General features: G+C 32.9%; 1 protein-coding gene across 1 annotated transcript in view; it reads right to left on the bottom strand.

Annotated features, from left to right (window-relative positions):
- The window catches only part of SESTD1 (SEC14 and spectrin domain containing 1), a 122,330-nt gene that overhangs the window by 30,324 nt on the left and 68,889 nt on the right, over nt 1–23,117 (bottom strand). Inside the window, exons 6-10 of the mRNA XM_049773432.1 lie at nt 18,287–18,400; nt 16,216–16,313; nt 14,232–14,287; nt 12,063–12,274; nt 1,328–1,450 (exon numbers count right to left, since the gene is read on the bottom strand). Of these exons, the coding sequence (XP_049629389.1) occupies nt 1,328–1,450; nt 12,063–12,274; nt 14,232–14,287; nt 16,216–16,313; nt 18,287–18,400 (603 nt within the window). The remainder of the gene's footprint in view (nt 1–1,327; nt 1,451–12,062; nt 12,275–14,231; nt 14,288–16,215; nt 16,314–18,286; nt 18,401–23,117) is intronic.

Raw genomic sequence — 23,117 nt, 5'->3', positions numbered from 1 at the left:
AACACAATCATGTATGTAATCAAGGTGTTTAAATAAAAAAAAAAAAAAAAAGAGACTTCCCTTAACACTGAGAAGACTTAACAACAACAACCTGCTTACAGGACAGGGCTTCCTGCATTGCCCTTTCATGGTGAGGTGAAACGAGAAGGCACTCCACATCATGACTTCAATGTAGGATATGCAGATTCCAGAATCTTTAATACAGAAACATGATACCAACAACAGAGACTGTGTGATAAGTGTGTTGGCGCTATGGACAATGTCTTGGTTTGAAGGATAACTTGCCTGAAGCCTAGAGCTGGTCTTATGCCAGGAAACTTCAGGGGTAGGATCTCTTTGTATTTAGGCCAAGGTTATTCCTTTCCATGCCTCTCATATTTTGGTGGGCCTATGCAAACAACAATTGCCACTCTAACACCGTTTTTACTGTGCTCCTTTGACTCTAATCCTTAAAACACAGGCACTTAAAATTTGAGGTTAACTTAAGCTAATATGCATGTACATGGAAATGTAAAAAAATACTATGCCTCTAATGTTTAAGGAGTTATGTAAGTTTGATGGCTTTAGATTGCCTTGTGTGCTGTTAAGAAATATTATAATGTGCTACATTATACTTGAGGGACAAAGTAATTGCACATGGATTCTGTTTTATTTATCTTAACTTTCTTTGGCTGAAAGTTCAAAGTTAAGATATCAGCAAGGGGACTTCTTCTGATAATTATGTTATGGGTGATTGTCCTTCCACTGTAACTTTACCTTATCCTCTTTTTTTGCATCTTTTGTTCTCATAATTCAAAATAAAAAATTAATAAAAAAAAGATAAAAAAAATCTGTTTCTACACAATGAAGAAAGTGAAAGAACCCTAAGTGTACAGTGAATAGAAAGAAGTCCTGCACTCTCCTCAGTCACTTTCTGCCCATTGTATTTAATGAAACAAGTTTAGAATAATTTCCAGGCATTTCACTGGACTGCACATTCCCAAAAAAGCTGAATGGCCTTTCTCTGAGATCTGAATATTAATTTCTCAGGAACCACAGATAAAGGGTCCATTTTTATATTATCATTCTTGCTTTTGTCACTGTATTTTTTTTTTCAAATTCTACCAAAAAAAAAGTGCTCATATAAAACTATATAATTAAACAGTACTGGAGACAAAAACAAATCAAGACAAAACTAAATCAATGACTTAGAGGTAAAACTGTACTTGATGATCCCTAAATATTAAACAGAATGTGAATTTTGTCCTTATACTAAAATCAACTTCTAATGCTACCCATCAAGCACTTGGGTAACAGTCCTATAGCTACGGTGGAGAAAGCTACTCACACTGTGCTGACTCTCAATCTCTTCGTGCTTCTGTTGTAGGGCCTGAGAGGCCCGAATAGAGTCTCCAATGCCCCACTGGGCTCGTAGTTGTTCTGACCCAGGCCCTTCAAGCCAGTTCACCACCTATGATGAAAGTTAAGATGAAATGATAAAATAATCAAAAGATTCTCAAATTTTTATTAGAAGGAATCTCCCTCTTTCCTTCTACAAAGTTCCTGAAATATTTTAAAATTCTTTAAATTATATCATGTAGGAAGTAGAAGTTACTTTTATAACTTATTTTAAAACTAAGTTTGGATAAATATACAGAGCAGCACCATAAGCTTTTATTTATTTATTTATTTATTTATTTATTTATTTATTTATTTATTTATACTGGGGGGGGCACTCCTTAATCTTTTAAATATCTGATCTAGTGCCAGGCTGAAGAAATTTGGAGCACTCCTATAAAAGAGAATTAAAAATTTATAAGATAAGAAAAGCAGAGTTCAGATTAAGTATTTTGTCTAAGATAACACAATTCATTATTGAAAAACTAGGACCAAAGTTCACATGACCTGACTCAATCTTATGTTCTTCTCAAAGCACTGATAAAATGGAATATATTTCTTAAATAACATAACATCAAAATACCAGTTTTCTCACTTTGAAGAGAAACCTTAAACTATAGAATGATACTGCTGCAATATTCATCTGGGGTCTCAGGATCTAAACACAGAGACCTGACAGTAGTCTGACAGTTGCTGATGTACTCAGAAGGATATAGGGTAGAACACAGTTTACCAGTCAATAGCATGGATGCATTTTTCTTTTGCTAAGTCAGCAGCAACCCAATAGTTATGGTGGAAGGATGGTTGATCCAGGTGGAGCAGACAGAGGAGATCCCTTGGCCTTTACATTTCACACCCCATAGGGATTATGCTCATAATTCTAGTCACTGAATTCAGGAACACACAAAGCATGCTGCCCATCAAGTCATTATAATTCTCCCAACTCAGATCCAGAATGTTGACTAGTAACATAATTGTATTCTGATTTTATTGGGTTTTCTGGGAAAAGGTACTGGATTAGATAATAAAGATTAATTTTCAGACAGAAGATATAGATTTTATAAATCTTTGCTATCCATAATTGTATCTGCACTATGAAATGACATAGACAGTAATTTTAACAACACAAAAAATTTGTATTTGCTAACAATAAATTAGAATAAAATTCAACAAGAGATACATGGTTATATCCTAATTTTGAAACCAGGGTATTTAGGGGCAGGAGCAGTGTGGCTAGGACGGACCAGTTTGATCCCCTGGCATCCTATATGATCCCCCAAACCAGGAGCGATTTCTGAGCGCATAGTCTGGAGTAACCCCTGAGCATCACCAGGTGTGGCCCAGGAAACAAAACAAAACAAAAAATATCCAGGATATTTGGCAAGAAGTGAATGAGTGTTTATGATGCATAACACGACAGAAATTACAGACAAGGTAAGTTAATGCTATATAGGTACCAGGTATTTTGCCTAAGATAACACAATCCATTATTGAAAAACTAGGACCAAAGTTGCACTAAAGTAAAAGGTGCACTTTTACTACTAACAGACTAAAATATGTTCATTAAAAAAAATAATCCAATGGGCAGAAGAGATAGTACAGTGAGTAGGGTGCTAGATTTGAATGTGGCCAACCAGGTTTGATACCCTTATTGCCAATGGTCCCCTGAGCCTAATTCCCAATGATCCCCAATGGTCCCCAGGTTTGATTCCTTTATCTCCAATGGTCCCCGGGTCTAATTCCTGAACACAGAGCCAAGAATAATTCCTAAACATCACCAGATGTATCTTCCCCCCAAACAAAAATCCAATATTGCATCAAATTTTCAATATTTATATAAAAGTACATCATAAAATGACAAATATAAAATTTAAATTTATATTTATTTAATTTTTCACAAGGATAGTAGTCATTTGGGGGGGGGCAACACATGACTGTGCTTAGGGCTTATTCATGTCTCTCTGCTCAGGGATCACTCCAAGCAGGTTCAAGGACCAAATGGCAAGCCAGGGATCAAACCTAGTTGGCCACATGCAAGGTAAGAAACCTACCAGGTTGTCATATCATTCCAGCCCCATAGTAGTTATGTATGTGTATATATATATATATGTGTGTGTGTGTGTGTGTGTGTGTGTGTGTGTGTGTGTGTGTGTGTGTGTGTGTGTGTGTGTGTGTGTGTGTGTGTATATATAAATATATGTGTGTGTATTATAGATTTAAGTGCTATAGTCAATTCTTATAGAAAAAAAATTCTGTGCTATGCTTTTCACTTAACTAGAATACTATGATTTTTCATGTGGCTACACTACAGCTATTTATGACGGCAAGTATTTTTTAAAAGGTCTGCTCTCCTTGCCTGTCTTCCTCCTTCTCTCCCATCTGCTCAACCAATAGACTCTTATTAAATACAAATTAAATAATGTACTGCCTCAAATGACTATAATACTTGTTTTCAAGACTTTGATTTTCTAATAGAATGATTCTAATTGCTGCAAATTCTAAGTAATCTTATACTGAATATATATCAGTTACATAGAACGTTTTTTTCTTTAGTTTTCTTAACAGAAAAAGTTCTAATTACCTTAAGTACAGTGATACAATGTTAATGGTTGTTAGTATATATTCTAAAACTGCTGTCCATAATACTTTCTTATATTTGAATTAAGTAATACTAAGAATTATCTATGGAACATTTTTTTTTTTTTTTTTTTTTTGGTTTTTGGGTCACACCCGGCGGTGCTCAGGAGTTACTCCTGGCTGTCTGCTCAGAAATAGCTCCTGGCAGGCACGGGGGACAATATGGGACACCGGGATTCAAACCAACCACCTTTGGTCCTGGATCGGCTGCTTGCAAGGCAAACGCCGCTGTGCTGTCTCTCCGGGCCCGGAACATTTTTAACTGTAAAAAATCCTTTGAAAGGTATATAACAAGTACTAGTTTTTAAACAATAATAAAATCAGAATTCAAACTCTTTTTAATTAAAAAATGTATTTTTTGAATTTTGGGTCACACCGAGCATTGCTTCGGAGTTATTCTTGGTAGTGTTTGGAGGACCATATGGAATGCCGGAGATGGAACCCAGGTTGGCTGCATGCAAGGCAAACTCCTTACCTATTGAACTATCTCTCTGGCCCCTGATTATTACTTTACAATATTTCTACTTCTGCCAGTTAAAAAACCATAAACACTTTGTGTATTTATGGATATACATATATGTGCATTTATATACATGTTTGGAGCCATTGCTGACTGTAGTTAGAGGCTTACTTCTAGCTCTGTGTTCAGGGATCACTTCTTGCAGTGCTCAAGGGACCATACATATTGCCTCATTTCTTCTGGCCTCCCATTTATATAGTCCCCTCTTTATAAAGTTTGTTTCACATCTATAATTTATGCCCAAATCCCTAAATTTCTTAACCAAGTGCTTAAACTTTTATTCTCTTCTTTAATAAGGGTCAGACTCAGTGACATTGGGGCATGTGGGTAGGTCAGGGCCAGTTCCGGGAAATGCTTGCTCAGAAACATAGACCTCCTGATAGTCCAGTGCTTGATGGATCACCATGACTTCACCTGTCACATCTTAGTCCCTTGAGGAGTCAGCAGTGGTGGGAAGCAAACTCAGGAAATTGTAGTGAAATCATCCAATTGTAGAGAATACAATTTGGATGATGATTTCACTGGTCCTATTCAATAGCTTTAAAACTAGACATAAATAAAGTCTTTTTTTTTTTGGCCACACTTGATGGAACTCAGGGGATACTCCTGGCTCTGTGCTCAGAAATTGCTTTTGGCAGGCTCAGGGGACCAGATGGGATGCCAGGGATCAATGCTGGGTCAGCCATGTGCAAAGCAAATGCCATTCCCACTGTGCTATATCTCTAGCCCCTAAAAATTAAATTTCAAAGAAGCTTATGTAGACATTCTAAAACAATTTCTCATTTACTTTTGGGAGGACTTAATTGTTTTATAATACTACATATTTTATTACTATGAATTATGACTATAAATACAAAACATAAAAGACATTTAAGTATTTTAAACAATGTGATTATTTTACTAGAAATATCTAAATCCTAAAAGTGTAAAATTGAAGCATTTAAAATAGTTGTTAGCTGGGGCTGGACCAAGTGTATATGGGGCAAAGTGCTTGCCTGGCACATGGCCCAGCCAAGGTTCAATCGCCACATACATTATGTTCCTAAACCCCATCAGGAGAAATCTCTGAGTGCAGAGCCTGAAGTGCAGGGCCTGAGGATCACCAGTTGTGGCGCAAAAACAAAATATGAAAGTATCCAGTTAATAATTTCATTTATCATATATATTATTTTTAAATATAAGGTGATACCACTTAAACATTTAAATTTTTGTTTTGTCAGGTTCTGTAAACAATTTAGCAGCAGAATATTTTCTAGTAGAAAAATGCAGCAGATTTTCTATTAGAACATCAAAACCAAAAAATATTCAGTAGCATGAAATTTTCCTAAAGTCATGAATCTAAAACTCAATTTTAAACAAAGCAAAACTTATCTCCTTGCAAAACACAAATTACATAGTCAGTGAACATATATTCTTTATGTATTCTGATAAAATTTTCCTTGAATTCAATATTAGTAATGTAGATATAGTAAATGCATCACTATTTCTAATAAAATGATGCAAATTGAGGTTGATGCCCCAATAAACAAATCTATTTAAATGCATAAATGATTGAAGTTTGCCAAGCTAACTTATAAAACTTAATTTTAATCAGGATATCTCATAGTCAATCTGAATATTAATATACTGTGCTCAAACTAGATCAATGTGATTTTTCAAATAGTTACATTTATTTGCAAAGTATAACCTTCATGTTGAGCTCTTAAAACTTGCCACAACAAATATTTGCAAACATTTAAAAATAGTATGTAGCTATGCACCAGGCGTTGCTGGTCAGACTAGTACTAAAAAAGTGGATGAGAGAATATCTGGAAGAGGTTGTATCAGCAGAAAGGCATGGCAATCAAAGGCATATCACTATATAACCAGAAAAAGAACATGGGAATATGAGGAACACAGCCTTCTACAGCCATGCCATTATACAGCTCAGAATTAATACTTGTTGTGCTGGCAGTAATTACCATCACACAAAGATTAAGAATATTGATAAAATGTCAATGATGAAGTACCATTTTCTCCCCATAAGCATGTAAAAAAATCTAATTTATTTATTTATTTATTTATTTTTATTTTTGGTTTTTCGGCCACACCCGTTAGATGCTCAGGGGTTACTCCTGGCTAAGCGCTCAGAAATTGCCCCCGGCTTGGGGGACCATATGGGACGCCAGGGGATCGAACCACGGTCCTTCCTTGGCTAGTGCTCGCAAGGCAGACACCTTACCTCTAGCGCCACCTTGCCGGCCCCTAATTTTTTTAAATGTAGTAACAACAGTATGGAGAACCTAGAATAATTCTATTAAGTCTGATGCTGAACTATATTATTTTCTTTTTTCTTTTTTTTTGCAGTTGCGATCTTTCCTTGGCTATTGCTTGCAAGGCAGACACCTTATCTCTAGCGCCACCTCGCCGGCCCCTTTTTTCTTTCTTTCTTTTTTTTTTGATGCTGAACTATATTATTTTATGCTTTATCAATTACATATATTGGTTTCTGTCATATTTTATTTCATCATTTTTATTTTTCATTATTTTTGGGGGACCACACCCAGCAGTGCTGAGGACTTACTCCTAGTTATGTTCAGGGATCACATCGTACATTGCTTGGAATCATATGTGGTGCTAGGATGCATGCAAGGCTAGAAGTTTAAACTCTATACTATTTCTCCTGCCATCATTTTATTTTTTAAACATTTTATTATCATTATGAAAATATGGTTGTAATAGTATTAATGTTTATTATTTTATGTATGAAGTCATTGACCCTCCATCACCATCAGTCTTTCATCCTATTTTAAAAGATAAGTCACAAAAAATTCTACTTTTACAGATTTGGGGAAAGAGATAGTCAGCTATTATCTATGTAAATGAAAACATTTTTCATTTCCTCTAAGCTTGTTAAACTTTTATTTCCTCTAAGATGAAAAATAGTACAGTTTATGTTCTAGATGTATTGATAGAATCAATATGTTACTATAGTGTTAATTTAAATTTTCACTTTAAAAAGGGAAATAGAACTTTTCCAAAACTATGAAATACCTAAAACAGAATACAGGAACCATTGTATGATAAATACTAATAGTCAAGCAATACACTTAAAATTCTAAAAAAATTAATTGAATTATAATGTAATTTATTTAATTGTAACAATAATCATTTTACCATCACCATGATCATAACTATAATTATAATTCTCTCCCTTATCTAGTTTCCTTCTTAACCAATGAGCTGGTCCATCATTTAAAAATGAATTTCCAATACATTAACTCCTTTCCTCCTCTCATTTTTTTCTTATAACCCCTTAACTCCAGGCAGCCAAACACAAATGTTTAAACAAATTACTGATCTACCATATTCTCTCTGTATCTCAACAGCCAGTCCATGAATTAAGTCAGCTATAAAACAAGTCAGAATGTTTCTGTCATAAATTTTAGATCAATGTTATCTAAAAATACCACATTTCTATGGTAATTTTATTTTCCAATCTCTACAAAATACATTTGGAATTAAGTCCATTCCATTTAAACCTCTTAAACTGTCAGTCCCTTCTTACTCAATCCAAAACTACAGAGTCAGCAAATAACTTTGATCTCTTACTTACAAAAATGACAAATATCATTAGAAGTCTTCCATCTTCCTAATACATGACTTCTATAGAGACAACTGAATTCGTTCTACCTGTGCCTTCTCTAATTAGAACTGAGGGATTCTTCCTTTTCCTCGCTAAAGTTAATCCCTTCAATTATATTTTAGAGTCTATTGACAGTCTCAGGGTACTGGATAGTAATAGTTTAATGATCCTCTCAGATGTATACAACCTTCCCCTTCATAAAACATACTTCTCTAGAGTTTCAGCCTCTTAATATTTAGCATGCAAATAACACTACCTGAGTTGTATCCCTCAGATTCATGTGTTAATGTCCTGACTTCAGAATATTAGGATGTTATTTATAGTATCTTTTAAAATGCAATAATTTTAAAATGGGTGTACTAGGATGGGCCCTAATTTACTCCGAGTACTGTCTTTTAAGGAAAGAACTGTAAATGGACATAGAGAGAGGGAAATATAAAGGAACAATGGCATGCAGAGATAGAGAGATGATAGCCATGGACAAACCAAGGTGAGCCCTGGAGCATATCTTTCCTCACTAACTTCAGAAAACCCTGCTTATACCTATCTCAGACTTTTAGCCTTCTGTACTTCTAAAAGAACTGTTTTCTGTATCTGAAGGTCTTAATCCATACTATTTTGTTACTGTGCCTTAGCACAGTAATATGAGTCCTAATACTAATACAAGCTCTTTTCTAACTCTAGGTGTTAACCTAGGTCTTACTTTTTAGGAGGTACAAAATTGCCCACAGTTGTTACTGCCCCTTCACCAACCTTTTTCTTATTTAAAAACTCACCCCAAAGGCTCACCCCATATCCAGGATTAACAATAAGCTGGATCCTGGTATTCCAGCAGACATGGTAGTTCTTCCTCTTATAGAAATGCTTGTTCATTCTCTTTTTCTTGTCAGAAGAAATTGACGGGGATGCTAGCTCCTTTCCAGAAATCCTTTCTCACTTCTTTGTCTTCCACACAAAGAACTCTATACTGTTCTTCTTCACTGATAAAAAATTTTTCACCTGTCTTTTTTTTTAATTCTTATCTTGACACTAAATGTTGTGGTTTCTCTAAACTCAGGTATTAAGAAAAAAGCTTTCTTTCTTGCCTACTCTTGGCTCTTCTCTTTGGTGGTTCCATCAAGATTAGTGCTATTAATAATCACTTGAACACAGCTGACAAACAAGTTATCACTCCAAACTTGAATTAATCTCTGGACTTGTTAAGGATTTCACTTTCTGCATTTTCATTTTTATTCTTTAAATAATAGTTTCTGGGCCCATAAAGATACACTAAAATTAAAATTTTAAATAGTTCTACATTAAAATTTTAAATAGTTTTACTTAAATAAGCAACTTCATCCATTATTTTAATGTTTATCTCATCTATGCATATAAAGGTTTATCGCATGTTTGCTTTGTCAAATTCCCAGTAAAAAGATGGTATCCTTGCATAGCAAGTAACATACACAGTTACTTAATAAAAGAAAAGTGAACTGAAGCAAACATTTAAGCAAATCACTGAGACAGTAATAAGCAAGTAACTGAAATGCAGACTCCAATGTTTAGAAAAAAATTTTTTTCTGAGTTACAAATATTAAAAAACATCTAAAAAAGTTCTTTTGAGGTTTATCTCATAAGCAATCTATGATGAATCTAGAGATATTAGCTGGGAGAAAACATCTTAAAGGGACTTCTTAGTCACTTCTGCAGAATTCTCAAAGTGGAACATTTTCTTTTAAAGTTATAATACAACTTCAAATTCAACATGTCTGAAACCCAACTTCTTCAACCCACATTGAAAGCTAGATCTCATTCAGTGACCCCTAAAGGGCAACCCCTTCATCTACTAAATCTTGAAAGCCAGAAAAATGATTCATCTTTCAAATATTCTTTCTCACCTTTATTTCCATGACCTTCCTTCTTGGATTTGGCACTGCAGCAATTTTATAACTGTTCTGTGATTATGTAATAGTGTATCATGAAAGTAGGAACTATACCTATTTTTATTCACTATTATATTCCTGACCTAGCACAAAGGTACATGATTATAGAAATTCATTTTTAATGACTGTGCAAATAAAAGGCACTATTAATAAAAAAAATCCATTATGTGCTGATTTCTAGACACTTAAAATAATTATCTTCTTTGAACCTTATAACAGCCCCATTATTATTACTACTCTTATTGTTATTGCTTTCTTCAGTTTACAGAAAAGAAAAATAGGAAACAAAGAAGTTATACTTCCTTCCCAAGAGCAACTTGGAAGAAGTAGAAAAGGATGAACTTGATTGCCTAAATGAAGTGAACACGTCTAGTCTGTCCTCTTGGTATTGAGAGATATTCTCATGCTACTTGGCAAAACTTACCTCATTTTAATAGCTTTTAACATAAAATATGATATAAAGAAAAAGACATTATATTCTCAAAAATCTGCAATTTATATGTTAGTATTACATAAATCCTAAAGCTTTCTTGCAAACCAAGACCTTTTATGATCCAACCCCTTTATTTCCCTCATTTTTTTAAATAATAATGATTTTTATTTTGAGCAAAGTGGATTACATATTCCTTCATTTCTTTCCTACGACAATCTTATGTTCCAATCTTATGTTCCAGAGCGGATATCAGCAAACTACATCCTGTAGGCATTTACTTTGTTACTAATGTTTTTGTTAAGTCTCCCATCAGGTTTGCCTCCTCAGTCACTGTGTACTGGATTCTGAGAAGATGTAAGAAAGTTGAGGTACAAACTTGAGGTCATTGTTTCTGACAATACTGAGAGAAAAAAAAACCTGTTCATCGGGGCAAAGTCCTGTGTTTCTCAAAGCCATTTGGGCAGTGTTGGAAGAGAGTTACTTCTTATGATGTTCATATGTAAATGCTCAATTACAACCCACCATTTACTTCCATAAGTAAAATTTCATTAGAACACAGGGGCCGGAGAGATCGCACAGCGGTAAGGTAGTTGTCTTGCACATAGCCAACCCAGGACGGATGGTGGTTCGAATCCCAGCATCCCATCAGTTTGTCCTCTCTGCTTATATATGGCCTATGTCTCAAAGGTCAAAATCATTGTACAGTTTAATATTTCCTTTTATTTTCAAAAGTACTTGGGATTTCATAATACTCTTACTTACTCTTGCTATTGTTTCTTTCTCTCAAAATTATAGTACAGAGTCAGGAGTCTAGGAGTATGCCCTGAGTACTGCTGGGAATGATCCAAGGCCCCCTATGAAAATGAGTGAACTTTCCTTACAAAAAATAAATGAAAAAGACATTCATGAGCATCACAATTTCCTAATTAATAGCACTGGACATATTTAAGGTTTTCTATAAGTATTGAAAAATAATGAAATGTAATATTATAATTTCTCATATATATTACAAAGAAAAATTCCATATAGCCCAAATTAACACAAAGGATTTTCTTATAATTTAAGTGTAAATAAAAGACTTTTTTTTTTTTTTTGGGCCACACGCTATGACACTCAGGGGTTACTCCTGGCTATGTGCTCAGAAATTGCGCCTGGCTTGGGGGACTATATGGGAAGCCAGGAATCGAACCATGGTCCTGGATAGGCTATATGCAAGGCAAGCGCCCTACTGCTATGCTATTGCTCCGGCCTCAAAAAATTATTTTTTTTGTAAGATAAAAAAATGAGACCACAAATGATACTCCATCAACTAGTTTTCATTGACGTTTTCCTGGTTACATGATCTCCAATATCTTCATTGTAGAAATAATGTAATTTAAATGCAAATTATAATTATAAAAACACATAACTAAAATTATTTCAGAGTTCAACAAAATATGAACAAACAGTAAGAAATCAGTCACAGAAACTATCTCCAAAACACTTGTGGCAGACCTTGAACAACGTCCCCCAACAAAATCCAAACAGAATATGTTATTTGATACATACCTGCATCACCTTCTGTTGAATCTCCTCCAACTGTGTGCGCTTACTTCGTTGTCTACAAACTTCCTGGTAACGGGTATATTGCTCTCGAAGTGAATCTAATAATTTCATAACCTGTGGCTGTGCAAGTAGTTCATCATCCATTGGAGACCATGAGACGCCGCCATCAGAGCCATTAAATCTGCGTTGCTGTAATTCGGATAACAATTCATGGCCTTCACAAATGAAAGACACTCAAAATTAGTATTTATAAGGTATCTTATCTGACATTCCCATCTTTTTCATTCTTGCTCTTTATTTCTTTTGTTTTTGTTTTTCTGGTCATCCTCAGCAGTACTCAGGGCTTATTCCTAGTCCTGTGCTCATGGTTCTGTGCTCATCACTCCTGGTAGGCTCGGGGACCATAGATGGTACAATGGATTGAACATTGGAAAGCTATGCACAGGCAAGAACTCTCTATCCACTGCACTATTACTCCTAGTTTCTCATGTCTTAAATGTACTAACCACACATCCATCCATCCATCCATCCATCCATTCATCCATCTACCTACCTACCTACCTACCTACCTACCTACCTACCTACCTACCTACCTACCTCTCTACCTCTCTACCTATCTATCTACCTATCTATCTATCTACTTTGCCAGTTGAGTCTTAAAATAAAATTCTTTAGTTTATATGAAAACAAATTTAAAAACTGCATATACTACATTCTATAAGACACAAATATAAACCAAGATATTCAATAAAAATGTGGATTTGTATTTAAAATTTGTATTGTAAAAATTTAAAATTTAAATGTTTAATGAAGAGCAGTATTTTAATTGTATTTTTATGTTATTCCATTCTTATGAATATATATAATATATATATATATAATATCTATATAAAAGGAAAAAATCCTAGAAAAAAATCAATACAATAAACTTAGAGGATTTATTTCTGCACCCTTCAAACTCCTACAATGAGAAGAACACCTGTTTTAAAGATCTAAGGGAAGTCTTGATATGTACACATAGAAGCCTTTAAGATCATAATACATTTTTCCTACTTTGACAAGTGTTACCTTAATATTTTCCTATTAAACCTTAATGTTACCTTAATATTTTCTTATGAAATTTTTTACAGCAATAATGATAAACTTTTCACATAATAATGATAAATATAATTTGAAACCAAATTGCCTTATTTAGGTCAAGTCCTAACTCTAACATTTAACTGTGTTTAACCTAAGTAAGTTACTTATCCATTTTTGCCTCAATTTCCTAATTATTAAATTAGGATAATAGAGTTAAGGATATGGCTCTATTATAAGCACAGGCCTTGCAATTTCAAGGCCATGGGTTCCATGTCTTGCACGAAACTGGGATGAAGTGGGCTGTATAGTTCACGCAGCCTCAGAGCACTGCTTAGAATATCCTTGAAAAGAAAAGAAAAACCCACAAAACATAAACATGGAACAGTAGAAATAGAAATTGGGTTGTGTGATGGGCATATGTTAACACATGTAAGTGCTTAGAACATGCACACATTATTAGAAAAAACATTAGAAATAAAAATAAAGTATTTTTCACTTATAAAATTCTAATTTGTTCTGCTAGAAAACAACTATTCGAGACATATGGGCTAGAATATGTATGCCATACAGTACAGACATCGATATGTACAATGTCACTGCAATGTGCTATGTTTTAATCACAAATGATTGTAAAACAACAGTTCATGATTCTGCATTTAGACTACTGAGCCATGTTAAGAGAGCTTTATCTTGAGTAAGTTATTTTTCATTTCTAAACCTTAGCAACCTCATACACAAAATGGGGAAGTTACTAAACACTGAAGAATTATTAAAATAATAAAATATGAAAATATAGAAAAATACAAATTAGACTATAATGATCAAAGTCCTCAAAGCTACCAATGAAATAGAAAATTTATCTCTAATTCATAGATAAGGTATTTCAAAGGGAAACCATTTAACTATCAATAATTTAAAAATACTGTATACTATATTAATATGCTGCTAGGCTAATCAAAAAAAATTTGAAAAGATTTTCAAGTGCCTACTATACAATAAATCCACCAGTGATTATTTCCTGAACCAATCAACATGTGATTGGTTACTTGAATTCTGCCTATCACTAATATTCACACATTTTTTCCATCTTACCTGTCTGAAGAACTGTTTCAGGATCAACTGATGGAAGGTAATTTAAATCCACAGACCTGATAAGCATCAAAATGATATAAAAGCTTTATTTCTATTCATAAACATTTAGAAAATCATTTATACATAAACAAGTATAAAAACTAAATTATATTATTCTATCAAGGTAATTTCTCCTAATATTAGGAAGTCCATTGAGATAATTAATTATTAATAGTCAAGAAAATATCTGTAAGTTATAAAACATTATCTAGAAAAATTGATTATATAATTATATCAAGTATCTCAAAGAAATTCATTTTAGTGTTTTCCCACTAAATATTTTTTGAAAAAGAAATTTATAATTATAAAATAAAACACAGAAAGGAAACTTTAAATAATTGTGGACAGCCATCTTTCAATCAAGAGTTTTTTGTCTATAGCAATATTTGAGGTCTACAATATTATCTTTGATATTCTTATGTCTGTGAGTGTTTTCTAAACTATGCTCTATAATAATAATGCTTCTTTTATAATTATTCTTGTCCTTTTTTGTTTGTTTGTTTTGGTGTATATCCATTTGTGCTCAGTGCCTCTTCATAGGATGTCTTTCCTGAGGAATAAGACCTTCAGAAACATCAAGCATAGTGTTTTGGACTATTCGGAAAGCACTAATGTTCAGCTAAATTTTGTCAAGAAACTCAGCTGGCATTTTCAGGTCCATAACTTATGTATATGTCTAATATCTACATGGCATATTTGCATGATGTAATTCTTAAAACATTTTTTTACATCTTATGTATCTTTAGATGATGCTTTTAACTGTTTGTTTTAAATAAGATTTATATTCAGATCATTGAATGTTTTTCTTTATTTTAATCAAAATTTGCTGTCTGATCATCTCCTGTCCCTCTTGCCTTATTATTTCAGTTAAATGCTATGTAACAATATTTGGACTCATAGAATAACAAGATGCATTTCATCAAAGTTTCTTTATCTTTTTATGCTTGGATTTAAAAGAGACATTAAACATGAATGTTGATTTCTTTTAAACTTCCTAATAAAAATTACTTTGCTATGATAATTTTATTGAGAAGCCAGAAAGTGTTTATACATTTCCTTAAAGTGAAAAGAAAGTCTTGGCCTACCAACAGATAAATAAAAAGTGTAATATTATAAAAATAAACAGAAATTTATTAAAATACTAGGTCATTTACATAAATACTAGTGAACAATCGCTGCATTCATTTGCCATAAAACACTAAATTCACCGAGTTGAACTCAAGTATTACATATTTTACTTGAAGTTCTATAAGCTATCAACTTAATGGCTAATGTATCAAAAATCAGGTTTGACTATTAAGTCTGATTCATAACAATATAAAGAAAAATGTTAAAAAAAAACTTTAAATAAAAAGTAGACTTATTACTTCATTATAAAGATAATGCCCTTGAAAATCATTATTTTGGTGTCTAAATGGTAATTACTAATGTAAGTATTTTATAAAGATTTTTTGTTTCAAATTACAAACATAGGGAGCAGAGCTATAGCATAAAAATAGGGAGTTTGCTTTGCATGTTCAATTCCCAGCATTATATATAGTCTCCACAGCTATACTAGAGTATATTATATATATTACTCTATACTAGAGTAATTTCTGCATGTAGATCCAAAGTAACCCATGAGCGTTGCTGAGTGTGGCCCAAAAGCCAAAATAAAATATACAAACATAAAAAAATTCTCACAAATTAAAAATAATCAACTTGTATATGTTATTTGATTACCTTAGTTCTTTTAGATTAAATTTGTAATGGAGTTATTACTTTTTAATAATCAGTTTTTAATTAATATCTCTATTTAAATACCTTGATTACAAATACGATTGTAGTTGGGTTTCAGTCATGTAAAGAACCCCCCTTCACCAGTGCAACATTTCCATCACCAATGTCCCAAATCATCCTCCTCCCCACTAATAATCATAGTTTTGTCATAAATCTTGTTACCTACCTTTCTTTCTCTTGTTGGTTTCCTTTATCGCTTCCATTGTTTATCAGAGCAAGTTCATCTAATAATGATGTAGATTCCTTTGTAAATTTCTCAAAAACCTGTAAGTAAAATTTAATTAAAGAATGATTATAAAATTTATTATGTGCTTAAGGATTTGGGATCAAGACTAATAGAATCACCAAGCATGATTCCCTTTATGTAAGTCATTCAGTACAGTTCAACAACTGCATGTAAGAGATAATAAAACTGGCCCTAAGGTAAAAGAGCTCTGATGGTTAAAAAAAGCCTTTTAACCAAAGTACATTAAAAATTATTTTTACTTCAGTCAAATATTTATTAATTCGTGCATCTCTTTGAGAAACATTAACATCAATAATTTAAACTACTGTAACATTATTCTGGCACTTCTAACTCTAATTCAAGTTACAGAACAATGCTTTTCTAATCACCAATCCATCTGACTACCTATAAGGGTTACAGAGTGCTAGATGCAGGCATGTAGTATGAACATAGACATTTAAACATATTCATTTAAATTTCTTTTTAAAAAAGGGCTTAAGAAAAATTCGAACAAAAATTAAATAAAGTAAGTGCTCACTAGTTGTTCATCATCATTGTTCAAAAATATAACAGAAATACAATTGACTATTCATTCTCAAATAATAAAAATTCATTATTTTTCAGGTTTTTTTTTTTTTTGGTTGTTGTTTGTTTCTTTGGGTCAGGTCCAGTGGTGCTCAGGGGGTACTCCTGGCTCTGTTCTCAGAAATTGTGCCTGGCTGGTTCGAGGGGACCATCTGGGATGCTGAGGATATCAGTTGCATGCAAGGCAAATGCCCTACCCATTGTGATATTGCTCCAACTCTAGAATTCATTATTTTTCAATGTAATTAGAAGAGTTATCCTCAACTAGAAGTTTTCACTTAATATCTTTAGTAAATTTTTGGAAACTACAAATAAAGAGCCTTATAAGTAAAGGATGTCTTTAATTTTGCCTAGGATTTTTTCCTCTCATCCACATTATAATAAAATAACACTGAATAAAATGGAATTATGGGGGACCTGCTATAATCTAAAAAGAGTTAATTAAACTGTAGATCAATTAAACACCATATTGACCAGGGTCATGACTGAGCTTTTAAAAAGACAGCTCAATGCAAGGCCTTAGTTTAACCCCCAGTACTGCATGGAACCCCACACACTGCCAGGTGTAGCCCTGGTAGCCAATGTAGTTCTGATGGTGTCTGAGAACCTCATTAGGCCTGTACCTGCTAGCTGGTTCATTATTTCTGCAATTATCATTTTGTCTAATTTTCTTTCATTTATTATGCCTCTTAATATAAACAATTATTCAGCATCTGTTGTGTGTCTAGTATAGTATGTAAAATAAAATAAACTTTAATCAACCTAAAAAGAAAAGTTTAATGTTGTGTGGCAGGATAATATGAGATATTACTGTTCTTTAAAGTAGCCTAGGACAGACCACAGTTTGATCCCCTGGCGTCGCATATGGTCCCCCACACACACCCCCACAGCTAGTTGTGGCCCTTAATGGAAAAAAAAAAAACAGTATACTATTATATAGAGAAAAAAATTTCAAAAGCCATGCTTTACAAAGTTTATATAGCTTCAGAAATGGAAATCTTAAACCTGCAAAATGCTCCTTAATTCAAATTAAGGTCTAAATATCCTCTATGAATATCATCTACATATTGAATTACCTCTAAAAATTATGCTTTGTCATTTTACTTAAGAGATTTTAGGCATGCTATACTACTTGTTGTTGGTTTTATTTTGGGGTGACTTGGTTTTGGGGAGATATCTGGTAGTACTCAGGGACAAGGGATCAAACCTAGGGCTACAGCAAGGAAAGCATGAGCTCTAGCCTACTGCAATCTCTTCAGCCAAAGTTTTACAACCTTGATGAGCAATACCGCTTCTAATAACACAGTAACATTTAACACCTGTATGCCACTATATTTCTTCATTTTTGTAAAATGGAAAACAGCCTAAATTTTAGTTGATTAGAATGCTATTTAAATATCTCATTTATATCAAGTTATATACCAACCAGCCTCTTATTTAACCAGTCCATGTGATCATAAGTAAGACTCCCACCAAAATCTTCTGTCAACTGGCATGGTTCTATGTAACGAGTCAATTTATTGGCAGACACTAAAATAACCTAAAAAAAGGAAAAAAGAGATAAGAAGCATATAGCAAAAGTCACAGTAAATGAAATTTAGATGAAAGTAATAAGGTGGTAAAACTAGTTTGAAACGTCATTGTTTTAATATTATGATAATACTTCCATTTATTTAATACGACAGCACTTGATTCAATAAACTGTAGATACTGCTAGGAAATAAGGTACCATGAAAACATTTATAAAACCACATTTTAAAATCTGAGGAGCTCAGTTGAATTATTTCAAATTTTTTACCAGTATTAATGTGCTTTGGTAGTAAAACTAATTTTCTTTCATACAATGATATATCAACAAAGATCTTGCAGAGTAAGAATTATTGGGGTATGCTAAACTGATAAGCACAAAGAAATAATAAATCTAGTAATAAAAATTAATTACATACATTAAGGCTTCTCTAACATTCCTCTGGTAATATATTAATAAAACATGTCTTCTAAATTAAAAAAATAAGACCCAGAATAACAATATACTAATATTTAATTTAAAACTCAGAACTAGAAAGAGGTAAAAGAATTCATGAATTTAAAATTGACATTTGACCGGGGCTAGAGTTGTGGCTCTAGAGGTAAGGTGTCTGCCTTGCAAGCACTAGCCTAGGATAGGCCCTGGTTCAATCCCCTGGTGCCCATATGGTCCCCCAAGCCAGGAGCAATTTCTGAGCACATAGCCAGGAGTAACCTCTGAGCATCAACGGGTGTGGCCCACAAAGACAAATACAAAAACAACAACAACAAAAAAAAAACACACAAAAAAAACCACAAATAAAATTGACATTTGAAAATGATAATCTTTTATCCCTATCTATTTTAATTCTTTCTGCTTTCCTTGGCTATTATTGCCATTAAAGTAAATGCAGGCTGCACTGCAATTAAAATATATGCAAGTTCTGTGTCCAGGAGTCTGGCCCATGACAAGTCTGTGTGCAAATGCCACAAGGCACGCAGGTGAGACCTACAACAAGAAAGTACACAAGCACCACTACTATAATGTGTGGCTCTGGGTTATCATGACATCGACAATAATAATGCCTTTCCTGATTTTCTAAAAAAAATAAATAAATAAATAAGTGGACATAGGACAATTCTGTGCTGTCAACTACCTAAACCTAGAAGAAATGGACAAAAGTCTATATTAAGTATAATTAGTTCAAAATTACAAGAAAAAAAAAACACAATAAAGTAAATGAGATCTTTCATTTCCAGTAATCAATACAATTGGTGATAGTTTTGGTACTGATCAGTTAATAAAGAAAGAGAGCAGATGATTAATTGGAACGTTCAAATTCTAGGCAAAGAAGATATGAAAGAAAATTACCTATGAATGGGAAAGATGAGCTTAAATGCATGGTTTATTTAATCAGTTTTATTACTGTTGTTATCTGTTGATTTTGGTTTATTTCATCTTAAATCAAATTCTACATACTTACAAACATAATATTTTCTAGTTCTAGTGAAAGGCTTAGAAATAATGATCAATTCTATAGAAATATACTCCCCTATCAGTCATACTATTATCTTCAAAAAACATTTTCAACAAAAAGGAGTTGAAATTCTTTGAAAAATCAGTGAATTATAATCTGGGGTTGGAAATAAGCTTAATGAGCTTGTAGCATCTCAACAAGATATCAATAAAACGGCGTGTAAAAGGCTTACACTGGACAATGAATGCTGGTTATTAACATATTAATTATTAAAAAAATGCCATACACTGAAATATCAAGTATGCTTATGAATTAATTCAATAAGCTCATAAGTATGTCATTAATATAATGAACTCATAAGACTATAAAATAAACAAATAATCACTATAAAAAAAGAACTGCCATTGATCTGCTTGGAAACATTAATTTTATTAAAAATCAGTAAATAAATGAAAATATACATTTCATATACAAACCGTGTCACTAGGTTGAAGTATTAGTAAATGAAGACAGAATAATCCTATTTATTATTATTCAGCACTAATAAAAAATAGTAGGCAAATAATAAGGGATGTAGGCACCAGATGTCAATACTAACAATACAAATAAAAAAGAAGAAGAGAATCAGCTATTATGAGTCTTATTATTGAGAATCACATAACCACCAATTAATAGCTTTGGAGAAAGAAAAGCAAATCTGAAGCTAATCAACTACATAAAAACAAAGACCAATTTATGGAAATAGATTTAAAAGGCAAAAGAATATGTAAACCTACATCAAGGGGATGCTTCCCCACAATATGCACATAATGAAAACCTCTAACACCTTTAAAAGGCAAAAACCAAAACTAAACAAAACAACAACAACCAAAACATAGCTTATAAAATGAGTTTTTAAAATGTTTCCTGAGAATAGAAAGAAAATTATAGTCTCAGGAAAAGTCATTTTCTCACATTACAATAACACCTATACCCAAGACAATGTGAGAAAAGGAAACATCTTAAAAACTTATGAACATCAAATAGTCAGACTCAGGAATTAACAAAGCTGAATAGCTGCAAACATTTTCATGTACTACAATTGAAAATTTAAATTCGAATGCTTCTGTGGAAAGCAATTTGACATTTTCTTAAAATTTTATACAGTTCCATAAACTGTGCCTAGATATTCTGCAAACAAAAATCTTATTTATACATATTTACCAGGAGACAGATCACAAAATGTTTATAGAACATCACTCTTAATGGCAAAAAAAATGAAAATGATCCAAATGTCCACCAACAGGAGAACAAGCAAATTGTTTTCTTATTTATACAATGTAAGAATATTCAGCAATAGAATGAATAAACTACATTTGCTGCAATTCATGCATAAATTTGAACACAGAATGACAAGTGATAAAAAACACATCAGTGAGGACTCAACATTTTCATTTTTATAAACTGAAAACAATACATGAAGCTAAATATATTGTTCACAGATAAATACGATCCCTAAATGATAACTGTAGATATAAAAGAACAATTATAAAGTAAATACTCCCCATTTTCTTTGAAACATTTCACAGCTCTTTGATTCAATTGGGCACATACACACACTGAAAATACAAACTAGGATATATAAACACAGTTGTCTGTGTTAAGGGATAGAGGCAGTTGAATAGGATAAAGAAGGTACATAGTTCAAGATAGTGATTTTTGGGTTCTCAAGTTAGGAAATGAGTTCTGAAGTCCTTACTATTTTACTGACCTTCATATAGTCATTGGCAATGTTTTAAGGAATATGTATCAAATACTCTATTAAAAAATTAAAACCAGAAAGTGATCAAGGGAAAAGGCAATGACTAACAGAAAGGTCTGAGACTCAGACCACAGGAGTGAATAAAGAGAAATCCTTTCGTGAAAGCAAATTAGGACACGAGGAAAAGAACAAAGGAAAATGGAAGCATGGTAATACCAACAAAGTTTAGTGATTCACATATTTTGGTCATTAAAAAAATTAGACATTTGTTTTTGGGTAGTTTAATAACAGCAAACTATATAATGTTTGGCTATTCTAAAGGGCAATGTAATGTTATTTCAAGCAAAGAGTTTAGTGATTCTCAACTTTATGGCCTTCCTATTTAGGGAGCAAACTTAAAAATAAACAACTTAGAATGATAAGGACAAAGAATAAAAATTATCTTCTAGTGAAAACATGGTCACAAAGGACTTTACTTTCATTCCAATTCAACTTCTGTTCTTTGAGCTAAGAATGATATTCAACATGAAATAAGTGGAGTTACATTACAGAAGTCATTTTACCTGCCAACAACTCGTGTTGGAATTAAGAAAGATACTTCCAGACAAGAAAGAAAAAGCCATCAGATCCAAGCACAAAAGGGTTAGAGCACATGAATTGTTACCTATGGCCCTGTTACCTATTACAGGGCCATGTTCCATTCCTCACATTCAATTCTGGCTGAGACTCGCCTTGAATGTAGCCCAAATTGGTCCCCTGAGCACTGCTTAAGAACTACCATAATAAAAACGGAATTAAGTTTTAAAAACATTTAGAACTCGTTAGCTAAATATATGCTAGCAATAAAATTAAAAAAATATGTATTTCTTCCTAAGGCAACAGTTTTTGCTAATTTGAATGTTAATTCACATCTGAGATGATATTTCAGAGTATTCTCTTCTAAAAAGACAATGGAACAGAAAATATAATAAATGTAAAAAATAATAATCTTTTGACGCCTTTATTGTCTTATTTGGCATAATATTCTGTTTTCTTACTTAAAAAACATCACATAAAAAGGTTCCTCTCTCATTCTTTATGTTGTAGTACTTAACTTTTAATAATGTACTGTGCATCTATTTACAATAACTTAATGGAAAATAAATTCATTAGAAGTGATGCTTTAGCACTAGGAATATAGGTTTTTATTGAGGAATCTGCCTCTTGCTTACACAATATTCCAGAGTGTGAATTTTGATAAAAAGTTATTTTTCAGGTTTTTTTATAAAGCTTCAGTTAAAAAATACTCTAAATAGGGGTCAGAGTGATCCCGCAGTAGTAGGGCATTTGCCTTGCATGCGACTGACCCAGGACGGACCTCAATTCCATCCCCCGCATCCCATATGTTCCCCCAAGCCAGGAGCGATTTCTGAATACATAGCCAGGAGTAACCCCTGAGCGTCACAGGGTGTGGCCAACACCCCGTCCCAAAATACTCTATAAATAAATCTGAATGTTGACGTTCTAGTCAAAAGCACAGAGTAACATGAACT

The sequence above is a fragment of the Suncus etruscus genome, chromosome 5, assembly GCF_024139225.1.
Source record: "Suncus etruscus isolate mSunEtr1 chromosome 5, mSunEtr1.pri.cur, whole genome shotgun sequence".
Taxonomy (NCBI): Eukaryota; Metazoa; Chordata; class Mammalia; order Eulipotyphla; family Soricidae; genus Suncus; species Suncus etruscus.
This window is presented reverse-complemented; position numbering and strand designations above follow the sequence as displayed.